Source organism: Symphalangus syndactylus, chromosome 10 (assembly GCF_028878055.3).
Source record: "Symphalangus syndactylus isolate Jambi chromosome 10, NHGRI_mSymSyn1-v2.1_pri, whole genome shotgun sequence".
In the NCBI taxonomy this organism is placed as follows: domain Eukaryota; kingdom Metazoa; phylum Chordata; class Mammalia; order Primates; family Hylobatidae; genus Symphalangus; species Symphalangus syndactylus.
Window position 1 is genome coordinate 115,194,510 of NC_072432.2, and position 12,212 is coordinate 115,206,721.

Consider the following 12,212-nt stretch of genomic DNA (forward strand, 5'->3'; position numbering starts at 1 on the left):
ATGGCACGATCTCAGCTCACCACAACCTCCTCAGCCTCCTGAGTAGCTGGGATTACAGGCATGTGCCACCACACCCGGCTAATTTTCTATTTTTAGTAGAGACGGGTTTCTCCATGTTGGTCAGGCTGGTCTCGAACTCCCGACCTCAGGTGATTCACCTGCCTCGGCCTCCCAAAGTGCTGGGATTACAGACTTGAGCCACTGCGCCCGACCATGTTAAATTCTTTATGTGTGTTATGTCCAACATTATCGTACAGCAACATTATGGGCCAGATGCTAACATTATCCCTGTTTTGGATATGAGAAACCAGGCTTGGAAAAATTTAGTAACTTCTCCAAAATTACACAAAATTGGATTATGACACAAGAGTCGGTGATTGCAATATTATGTATGTTCTAAAGCCCTGCTGCATTTCGACAATTACTTTAGTGCTCTTCAGCAAACCTGTGTGCCTATTATGTGCCCAGCACTGGGCCAGCCACCAGGGATGTACAGACACACAAGACGGTCCCTGGCCCTGAGCAGCGGAGTCAGGTGGCACGCTACTTACCTTCCTGTCCAGGAGTTTTTGCAATCGGCAGGGGTATGGCATTGGGCTAGGATCAGCTTCCTTCCCTGTTCTTCCTGGCTGGCCTGGGCTGACACTAGTCTCTCTAGTGGACACACATGGCCTTGCCCCAAAAGCATCTCTCTCTGCCTTGGGGCTGCTCCCGCTGCAATTCCCAGAGGACTCCTGTCCTTTTTTCAGAAGCTTGCCTGGAGCCGCAGAAAGAGAAAAGGGCTAACTATAAAAATTCCAGATTAATCAACGCATGGTTGTAGAAATACACGAAGCAAAAACTAGCCACAGTCCTGAATGAAATTGGAGAGTTGTAAGGAAAGCCAAGTGACACCCTGGGGACGTGAACATTGAAAGGGCCTGCAGAGCCTGGTGTGGTAGAATACTAATGGCCTCTCTATTGTTTAATGATTATGTACCACGGAGAGCATCAGGCACCTTACATGCCGGACCTCGCTATTCCCCATAACACTTTTACGACCTAGGTACTATCATCCCTACTGTACAGCCAAGAGAATGGAGGCTTCAAGCGCTTGAGTAATCTACCCAAGTTTACACAAGTAGTAGTGGTGAAATTGGCATTCGGTTCTAGGACTTTCTGACTCCAAAGTCTATGGTCCTTCAAAGGTAAACCTGAAATAATGCCGCCTGCTTTAGTGGATGGACTTTGCCATCTATTTTGGCTGTGGAGAAGTTGTTTTTCATTTGCCTCCCAATTCTCAGCTTATTGCCAGAAATGTGAATGATAGGTAAATCTTGCCATATACAATTGATTCTGCCTGTCATGGGTATGTCAAAGTAAAAGAGCCACCTGGAAAGCCTTCTTTTCAGATCCCCCAAGTCTACACTCATGTAATTAGCAGATGGCATGGAGAGGACTGACAGTGGTTCCCCAGCAACGGAGGAGAATCTTTATGAGGAGGAGACGGTTTTAAGAAGGGAATTGGCTGGGTGCGGTGACTCACCCCTGTAATCCCAGCACTTAGGGAGGTCGAGGCGGGTGGATCACTGGAGGTCAGGGGTTTGAGACCAGCCTGGCCAACATGGTGAAACCCTGTTTCTACTAAAAAGACAAAAATTAGCTGGGCGTGGTGGTGCATGCCTGTAGTCCCAGCTACTCGGGAGGCTGAGGCAGGAGAATCGCTTGCTCAAACCCGGGAGGTGGAGGTTGCAGTGAACCAAGATTGTGCTACTGCATTCCAGCCTGGGCAACAGAGTAAGACTCACTCTCAAAAAGGAAAAAAAAAAAAAAGAAGGGAATCATGGTCAGCGGATTAAACATTTGCAGAGGAGCCAAGAAGATAAGAACTTTTGGAGCTGGCAATATCTGCCCTCATTCCCATCCCTGCCTCCTGATAGGCTACCTGTTCTTCAAGGTCCAACCCAAATTCTTTTTTTTTCTGAGACTGAGTCTCACTCTGTCGCCCAAGCTGGAGTGCAGTGGCACGATCTCAGCTCACCTCGACCTCTGCCCCCCGGGTTCAAGCAATTCTTCTGCCTCAGTCTCCTGAGTAGCTGGGATCACAGGCACCTGCCATCGCCCCTGGCTAATTTTTGTATTTTTAGGAGAGACAGGGTTTCACCATCTTTCCTTTTTTTTTTTTTTTTTTTGAGATGAAGTCTTGCTCTTGTCCCCCAGGCTGGAGTGCAATGACACAATCTCAGTTCAATGTAACCTCCACCTCCCGGGTTCAAGTGATTCTCCTGCCTCAGCCTCCCGAGTAGCTGGGATTACAGGCGCCTGCCACCACGCCCGGCTAATTTTTGTATTTTTAGTAGAGACGGGGTGTCACCATGTTGGCCAGGCTGGTCTCGGACTCCTGACCTCAGGTGATCCGCCCGCCTCGGCCTCCCAAAGTGCTGGGATTACAGGCGTGAGCCACAACACCCGGCCCAACCCAAATTCTTAATGCCTTCCCTGACTTCCACATCCCCAGCCAGGCCAAAGGGATCCCTCCCTTCTCTGCAAAGCCTGTGCTGGATCCTACCCTAAGTTCCTGCTTCTTGAAGGGTGTGGGGCTCTGAGGATGAAGGGAAAATGGACACTCGTCCTTAGCACAGCTGCTGAGCAGAATTGCTTGGCAGGCCCAGGGAGGCCATGTGGAGGATTGGTGGAGGGTGTAACTTTAAGAGCCAGAGTGCCTGAGTTTGACTCACAGCCGTGCCATGTACTGGCTGTGTGGTCTTGGGGAAGTTGCTTAACCTCTCTGTGCCTTTGTTTCCCTGTCTATCTATATATATATTTTTTGAGATGGAGTCTCACTCTGTTGCCCAGGCTGGAGTGCAGTGGCGTGATCTCAGCTTACTGCAACCTCTACCTCTGGGTTCAAGCAATTCTTCTGCCTCAGCCTCCCAAGTAGATGGGACTATAGGCACGTGCCACCATGCCTGGCTAATTTTTGTATTTTTAGTAGAGACAGGGTTTCGCCATGTTGGCCAGTCTGGTCTTGAACTCCTGACCTCGGGTGATCCTGCCTCAGCCTCCGTAAGTGCTGGGATTACAGGTGCGAGCCCCCGTGCCTGGCCTGTTTCCCCAACTATAAAATGAGCCTGGCAATAGTACCTACCACAAGGGGGTACTATCAAGTTTGATCTGCTAACCATGATTCCCTTCTTAAAACCGTCTCCTCCTCATAAAGGTATAAGGATTAAACAAATTAATATACATAAAGTTCCTGGAGTAGTACCTATCACATAGTGAGAACTCAACCAGTGTTAGCTGCTGCTATCTTTCCCATATTCCTAATCTTTTAATTTTATTTAATTATTTTATTTTATTTTTTAGAGACAGAGTCTTACTCTGTTGCCCAGGCTGGAGTGCAGCTCACTGCAAACTCTGCATCTCGGGTTCAAGTGATTCTCGTGCCTCAGATTCCCAAGTAACCGGGACTACTGGCACGTGCCACCACATCCGGCTGATTTTTATATTTTTAATAAAGATGGGGTTTTGTCATGTTGGCCAGGCTAGTCTCAAACCCCTAACCTCAGGTGATCTGCCCACCTGGGCCTTCCAAAGTGTTGGGATTACAGGCGTGAGCCACCACGCCCAGGCCAGCCCCTAATCTTTTATTTATTTTAATTAATTTATTTATTTATTTTGAGACTGGAGTCTTGCTCTGTTGCCCGGGCTGGAGTGCAGTGGCATGATCTCGGCTCACTGCAAGCTCCGCCTCCAGGGTTCAGCCATTCTCCTGCCTCAGCCTCCTCAGTAGCTGGGACTACAGACGCCCACCACCATGCCCAGCTAATTTTTTTTTTTTTTTGTATTTTTAGTAGAGACAGGGTTTCACTGTGTTAGCCTGGCTGGTCTCAATCTCCTGGCCTCGTGATCCGCCCACCTCGGCCTCCCAAAGTGCTGGAATTACAGGCGTGAGCCACCGTGCCCAGCCCCCAGCCCCTAATCTTTTTAAATGAGGAAATCCTGGTCCACTTCCCTAGGGACGCTATTTCTCTCTAATTCCAGGATTCTAGTCTGAACCATTCCAAATACCAAAAAATCTTAAGCAAACTTCATTCTACTAGCAAAGTTAACATTTATTGAGTGCTTACTGTGTGTTGGGCACTTGTAAATTTTACACATATATGAATTGAACTCCCCTAAGTCCTGGGAGGCAGATAGTATCATCATTACCCTCTTATAAATAAGGACACAGAGGCACAGAGGAACTGGTTGATGGGCCTAAAGATCATGCAGCAAAGTCAGACTGAAGCCAGACAGTGAGTCACCAAGGGGCAACATGTTTAACTGGCACACTGTGGCCTGAAGAGAGGTGTCCTATTACTTCTCCCCTGCCAGCATGCAGCAAGCATGAGGAGTATTTCCTATATTCGGGGTGCACCAGGAGACTCTGCACCCCATATCTCATTGAATCCTCCCAACTCCCCAGTGGAGCCATTATAATCATTTCCAGTTTGGGGTTTTTTTTTTTTTTTTTTTCTGAGACAGAGTTGCTCTGTTGCCCAGTGGTGTGATCATGGCTCATTCCAGCCTGGACCTCCGTGGCTCAAGTGATCCTCCCACCTCCACCTCCCGAGTAGCTGGGACCACTGCCATGCACCATCATGCCCGGCAAATTTTTCAATTTTTTTGTAGAGATGGGGTCTCACTGTGTTGCTCAGGCTGGTCTCAAACTCCTGAGCTCAAGCGATCCTCCCACCTCAGTCACCCAAAGTGCTGGGATTACGGGCATGAGCCACCGCACCCGGCCCCATCTCAATTTCAGACAAAAACACTGAGCCTTAAGGAAGCTGAGCCACAGGCCCAAGTCACCAGCCGGAAGCGGCGGGGCTGGCCAGGTTTTCTCTGGCAAAGGGCATTGCCCTTGCCACCAGAGCACAGCTGTTTCCACACGACAGAAGCCAGAACAACTCTTAATTTGACACCTCCGGTCTCAATATAGCCATCACTGGGCCTTTCTGTAGGATGCCTCTCTTGGCCAATGCAGGTTTCTTCCTCCTGAGTGGTGTGACCCCTGGTTCCTCCTGCTTCTTTGGAGGTCTCGGGTGGGCCCTCTGGGGTTCTGCCGGCTGGGCGTGGTTTCGTCCTCAGCAGCTTTGACATCATCCTCCCCAGACAGAGCCAAGGCTGCTTCTAAGGATGAAGGAAAGCGGGCGCTTGTCCTCAGCACAGCTGCTGAGCAGAACTGCTTGGCAGGCGCAGGGAGGCCACGTGGAGGAGTGGTGGAGGGTGTGTTAGGAGCCAGAGCGCCCTCACTCGGCCCTCTGCATCCCTTCTTCCACCCAGCAACTCTTGTTTTTGTTGTTTGTTAGATATACAAATAACATATGCACACAGTAAACTTTTTGAACAGTCTAGAAATGCCTAAAATAACCAGTGAATTTTCTCCCCTTGACCCTCCAGATCCCACTCCTCAGAGGTGACTAAGCATTGGTAACACTTTCTGGTGTCTCCTTCCAGACCCTTCTAGGTATATATGTGCATGTAAGCATGGATGTGTATATATGTATGTATATATATACAAGACAAAAAGGAATTGTATGCACACGTATATGGGCTTTTGCAACATACCTTGCACTCAGCAATGAATTGTGGTCGCTGTTCCGTGCCAGCACTCAGTCAGTGGCTGCTTAGAATACTATTGTGTTGATTTCTCTCAATTTAATTATTCAGTTGCCCCCTGCAGGTCTCTACTGATGGAGATATATATACACACACACACACACACACACACATATACACACACATACATATACATATATATCTTATATATTATGTATTATGTATAAATAATAAAACCAAATTTCCATTCAGTGAGCCAGTGCAATCCCGGCTCACTGAAGCCTCAGCCTCCTAGGCTCAGGTGATCCTCCCACTTCAGCCTTCCTAGTAGCTGGAACTACAGACACATGCCACCATAGCTGGCTAATTTTTTAATTTTTCTAAAGATGGGGGTCTCACTATGTTGCCCAGGCTGTTCTCACCCTCATGGACTCAAGTGATCCCCTTGCCTCAGCCTCGCAAAGTGTTCAGTGACAGGTGTGAGCTACCATGTCTGGTCCACATCTGGTAATGAGACGCCATCTACTCCCTTGCAAGAGCTAGAACGGACTTGCATCTTGAGAGTTTCAAAATGCCAGGACTTCTAATAGTAACAATAACTTTTGATGATGATAATAATAACCAAGAGTAATATATAGTGTGCTTTTCTTTATTTTATTTTATCTTTTTTTCGAGACAGAGTCTTCCTCTGTCGCCCAGGCTGGAGTGCAGTGGCACGATCTAGGCTCACTGCAACCTTTGCCTCCCAGGTTCAAGCAATTCTCCTGCCTCAGCCTACCGAGTAGCTAGGATTACAGGTGCCCACCATCACACCTGCCTAATTTTTTTTGTATTTTTAGTAGAGATGAGGTTTCACCATGTTGGCCAGGCTGGTCTTGAACGCCTGACCTCAAGTGATCCACCTGCCTTGGCCTCCCAATGTGCTGGGATTACAGGAGTGAACTACCACGCTTGGCCTATAGTGTGCTTTTCAAAAACATCTTACTCAATTATATCACAGAATACCACAATTAATAAAAGGTCCCCCAAATAAATATAGTTAAACTCATGTATGAATTTTTAAAAAGAATAGAAGAAAAGGGATGGGCTGTGGAGCTAAGCTGGGTAAGGAGAGAGAGTAGATGGGAGTGACCGGCAGTGGCATTGCCCTGGGTGCAGTGGGTTGAAGGTCGCAGTGATGAGAACTGACAGAAAGACTGGGAACTGAATGGAGAGTGGGGCCCTTGAAGCTGAGATTATGGAGGGGCAGACAATTCTCGATGAAGCCGGCCTGCACAGTGTGACATGTTGGTGTGTGGCCGAGAAGGTATAGAGAGGTCGAGAGAGGAGGTTGCAGAACTGAGCGGCCAAGAAGTGGGAAAGGTCCTCTAGGCAGATATTGGAATCACTAGGTATTCTGATAGGGCCCATGTCAGAGTGACCAGGAGCCAGGAGCTCCTCCCCGACTAGCCAGTTGACCCTGGCTACAGACAGCAATTGCCAGTGCCCACCATGGAATCTTTTTCATCCTGGCCTCCACTCTGCCTCTAACTCTCCAAGAAGGTACAAGGGAGGCAGACTCTCCCCTTCTCTAGCGGAGAACCCAGCTCTCCCAGAGCGGGAGACCCCTGAGACCATTGAGAGTCCGCTGCACTGGCCTCGCAGGTCACAGTGAACACATCCCTGGAATCCCTACTTGTTGGAACTCTGAATACACGGCAGGCTTTGGGCCCACTCTGGAACCTACCAAGGAAGTGGTTTTCCCCCGGAAGTGGAGGGAAATCATTAAATTCTCTACCTGTTAAAATGCCCACCTGCTAAGGAGGATTGGTACTCACCAAGATGTAACATTCCTCCAGTAGCGAGCGAGCGTTTCCTGAGCTCGAAGCCTGAAATGAGGGGCTCAGGACAGACAGTGCCTGTGCCTTGGAAGTGTGATGTCAGGGTAGGGACTCTTCTCCCCATTGCACGCAGGACATAGCAGAGGCTCAGAGGTTGCATGGTTTGCTTGATGACTCACAGCAGGAAATGCAGAGTGGAGATTCACACCCAGGCTGTTGTGACTGGGGTCTGAGCTTTCTCATGCGTATGTCTCATCCCTCCCTAAGCCTGGAGCTTCTTGAGGACAGGGATGGATTCAGATCTGGTGTCCTTTCAGCAGTTAGTGTGTCCCCCTGTCCAGAATCAGCACTCAATAAATGATGATGGGGCTGGGCGCAGTGACGAACTCCTGCAATCCCAGCACTTTGGGAGGCTCAGGTCGGAGGATGGCTTGAGCCTGGGAGGTGGAGGCTGCAGTGAGCTGTGATTGTACCATTGCACTCCAGCCTGGGCGACAAAGCAAGACCCTGACAAAAAAAAAAGTGATGATTGGTGACTCAGCCCTTCTTACCCCTTGCCTCTCCTCTTGGGACCCTTCGTCCCTACTTCAGACCCCCCAGTACCCTCATGCAGCCCTTGGCCCTTCCTACCACTGTAGAGACCAGTTCCTCTTGAAGGTATTATAGGTTGTGTTATCTAATTGACTATGAAGAGAGCTGGAGCCAGGGGTTCTACCCAAAGTGACGGCTCCTTTTCCTCCTGGGCCTTCTGGGAAGAAAGCTGACCATACGCAGATAACTGTGAAGGAGGGCCGGTTCTGTGCCGGGAGCTCCTTTTGGGAGCCCCTTAACTCTCACCCGTGGGGACCTGCCTCGCGTAAGGTGGGCGGTGGTCATCATGGGGCTGGCAGAGGGCCGGTGCAATGTTCGGGACAGCTTAACCCTCTTCCTCCCCTGTTGCCCTAGATCATCCTGAACTTCACGTCCCTGGACCTGTACCGCAGCCGCCTGTGCTGGTACGACTACGTGGAGGTCCGAGATGGCTTTTGGAGGAAGGCGTCCCTCCGAGGTAACGGCACCAGCCACCCCCTGCCCCTCCATGCTGATTCCCTCTCCGAACCACCCTCATCACACTCTTCATCCCCCTCCAGGGCCCAACACTGGCCAGGGATGACATCCTGTTGTGGGAGCCAGGAGTCCTGGCATCATTAGTCCCAGAGAGCTGCATTACTCACTTGCTGCGTGACTTTAGGCAAGTCCTGACCTCGATCTGGACTTCAGAGTCCCCAGTGCAGGCTTCTGGGCCTCCCTGTGAAGTTGGCTGTCACCCTACGGGTGCAAGGAGTCATCGGAATTGACTGAGAGAGACAGGCTGTTCTGTGCATCCCCATGGCCCCAGGCTCTCTTCCTCAACTGGGCACTTTCAGAGGCTCCGCTACTTTTTTCTGTCTGCCCTTCTGGTTTTTGAGTGCCCACAGTGTAGCCTGGCTCAAAAGAGAGTCATCATAACCTGCCAGCCCATCTCCTAACTCACTGCCAAGGGCTGCACACTGGGCGCCGTGGCCCGACCTTGTTTGCATAGGATACTTTGTCCCGAGGAGGGTAGGAGGCAGGAGGTGAGTCAGTGGGAGTAAGTGGGTCAGAAGCACAGAACAGAAGGTGCTTTAATGAACCTAGAATTAGGGCAAAGGGAGGCAGGTGATCCTAGAGGGTATTTGCAGCAAGCCCGAGGAGCTGTGTGAATCTCCTCCTAGCTGGACATGATGGTAAGGAGCTCAGGACCACTTTTGGCAACAGAACCTCTTCTCCTCAGCCTATGCCTAAAACAGCCAGATGGATCTTGCTCACCTCTATTTTCCCCCCAGTTTCCGATATTTAAATATTTCTTTTTGGTCACTCAAAGCAGCTGTCCTTAACAGCACTTCCTCTCGCAGACGTGTTAGTGTTTTTCCAAGATGGGAGTTTCTTTTTCATAACTTACATTCCTGGGCCAGCACCCTCTGTCCCTTGCTGAATGTTGGGAAACACCGGCCTTATTAGGAACACACAACTCATTCCTAGTTGATTCTTGACTACAAAGAATTCCACAGATGGCCGACCTCATTCACTTATGTTGATTCTTATTCATTTTTGTTTCAAAGTGGACATTTTGTGACCTAGTCCCCAGATTCTGTGATTTATTTAGGGTCCTGGGGCATCCTTTGCATTTGACCAAATAAAAACATGTCTGTGAGGGCAGTTTGTAATGTGTAAAGAAAGCCATGTTTATTTCTGATTATATTTCCGATTTTATTTCTTATTTGGTCTCTTATTTGCATAGAGACCAAATAAGAAAAGGTAAATAATGATGGTAGTATGCTCTTTAGAAAGGTAAATAGAACACATGTATAGTTGGACATTATAAAGATCTACCTTGGCCGGGCATGGTGGCTCACACCTGAAATCCCAGCACTCTGGGAGGCCAAGGTGGGTGGATCACCTGAGGTCAGGAGTTTGAGACCAGCCTGGCCAATATGGCAAAACCTCATCTCTACTAAAAATATGAAAATTAGCTGAGTGTGGTGGTAGATGCCTGTAGCCCCAGCTACTTGGGAGGCCGAGGCAGGAGAATTGCTTGAACCCAGGAGGCAGAGGTTGCAGTGAGCCGAGATCATGCCACTGCACTCCAGCCTGGGTGACAGTGCGAGACTCCATCTCAAAAAAATAAAATAAGATAAAATGAAAAATAAAGATCTATCTTTCCTCCTAGAAATAGACTCATATCCTATCCCTCAAGTGGTCTCTGGCTCTCCTAAGCCAAATTGGACCTTGGACCAGACAGAAGCCAACCAGAGGGTGTACAGTCTTGGGAATGTGTGAAGTAGGGTGGCCACAGATCAAGGCCCAAGCACCGAAGCCTCCTGGAGAGGTGGGGCCTCTATACGGGGTGTCCTCAGGGTTCACCACTCTCCCATCCACACTGTCTGTGCAGGCCGCTTCTGTGGGTCCAAACTCCCTGAGCCTATCGTCTCCACTGACAGCCGCCTCTGGGTTGAATTCCGCAGCAGCAGCAATTGGGTTGGAAAGGGCTTCTTTGCAGTCTACGAAGGTACTGAGGAAGGCGGCGGGTGGGAGGAGTCAGATAGGAGGTCTCTGGGCATCGTAGAACAACTCCCTCCTGGCACCTGAGGGGCAAGATTGTGGGTTCCCAAGGGAAGAAGCAGAGAGAATGATGGGATTGCCTGGGACTGGGGGTTTGATGGGGAACTGAAAAGTTGGGGGACATGGGAGGGACTGGAGGAGTGGGGAAAAGAGCTCCCTAGCAGGGCAGAGCATGCTGACTCACCACCCCTTCCCACTCCATCCCGTGTCCCCACAGCCATCTGCGGGGGTGATGTGAAAAAGGACTATGGCCACATTCAATCGCCCAACTACCCAGACGATTACCGGCCCAGCAAGGTCTGCATCTGGCGGATCCAGGTGTCTGAGGGCTTCCACGTGGGCCTCACGTTCCAGTCCTTTGAGGTAGGTCAGTGGCCCTGTGATCTGACATTTGAATCCTGCAGTCGCTCCCTGGGACAGCTGCCTCTCTTTGGGCTCCCAGGGGTGCGTCTCTGGCAGCCAGAGCCCCTTCCACTGATGAAGCCTCGACCCCTAGATTGAGCGCCATGACAGCTGTGCCTACGACTATCTGGAGGTGCGCGACGGGCACAGTGAGAGCAGCACCCTCATCGGGCGCTACTGTGGCTACGAGAAGCCCGATGACATCAAGAGCACATCCAGCCGCCTCTGGCTCAAGTTCGTCTCTGATGGGTCCATTAACAAAGCGGGCTTTGCCGTCAACTTTTTCAAAGGTGCCTCCTGTCTTACTCTCCCCTGCTCCAAGGTGCCTCGTGACCTTCATTCCTTCTTCACTCACTCATTCAACACGGAGACTCCAGGAGGCATATGGATGCCAGTGAGACCCCGGGGCCATGCCCTTAAGGAGCTCTGGGCTACCTGGGGAGAAGAGGTCCCCCAATGTGGATTAGAGGCAGGACCTGCTGTATGATTCAGGGAAGAAAAAAGGCAGTTGGAGGTTTTTTTCACCTATATGACCTTGGGCAGGGTATTTTCCCTGAACCTCAGTTTCTCATCTGTAAAATGGGCACAGTAACAGTCCCTCCACCACAGGCTTCACATAAGGATTGAAGGAGAAATGAAAGAGGGCTCCTTAGTCAGGGAACAGCATGTGAGAGACACCAACCCAGTCCGTGTGTTCCGAAGGAAGACTCTGTGGGGTTCCAGCCATTGGGGAGTTGGGTGGGTCTTGGGGCTGAGTGGACAAGTGAGGCTCACAGCCAACTTCTTCCCTTGAATGGGGGTGAGAGGTGGTCATAAGAAGCATGAGGGACCCTGGACTTGACCCCCAAGCAGAGGTGGGAAGAGGGACCAGGCCCCTGCCTGGAGTCTGTGACACCTTTTCCTTCCCACCACAGAGGTGGACGAGTGCTCTCGGCCCAACCGTGGGGGCTGTGAGCAGCGATGCCTCAACACCCTGGGCAGCTATAAGTGCAGCTGTGACCCCGGGTATGAGCTGGCCCCAGACAAGCGCCACTGTGAGGGTGAGTGCCCCTGACTGCCTCCGACCCTGTTCTCTCCCTGGCACCAGCCCACCTGCCCAGAATTTTTTTTTTTTTTTTTTTAGACAGGCTCTTGCTCTGTCACTCAGGCTGGAAGTACAGTGGCTCAATCTTAGTTCACCACAGCCTCCCATTCCTGGGCTCAAGCAATCCTCCCACCTTAGCCTCCCAAGTAGCTGGGACTACAGGCGCACACCACCTTGCCCGGCTAATTTTAAAAAATTTTTTGTAG

At 50.4% G+C, this 12,212-nt stretch overlaps 1 protein-coding gene across 6 annotated transcripts in view; it reads left to right on the plus strand.

Annotated features, from left to right (window-relative positions):
* The window catches only part of BMP1 (bone morphogenetic protein 1), a 47,985-nt gene that overhangs the window by 19,248 nt on the left and 16,525 nt on the right, over nt 1-12,212 (plus strand). For 5 of the 6 annotated variants that reach the window (XM_055295615.2, XM_055295618.2, XM_063611430.1 and 2 more), the window contains exons 9-13: nt 8,346-8,448; nt 10,351-10,467; nt 10,738-10,883; nt 11,017-11,212; nt 11,837-11,962. In XM_055295615.2, the coding sequence (XP_055151590.2) occupies nt 8,346-8,448; nt 10,351-10,467; nt 10,738-10,883; nt 11,017-11,212; nt 11,837-11,962 (688 nt within the window). The remainder of the gene's footprint in view (nt 1-8,345; nt 8,449-10,350; nt 10,468-10,737; nt 10,884-11,016; nt 11,213-11,836; nt 11,963-12,212) is intronic. The other variant, XM_063611429.1, reaches the window with a different exon arrangement.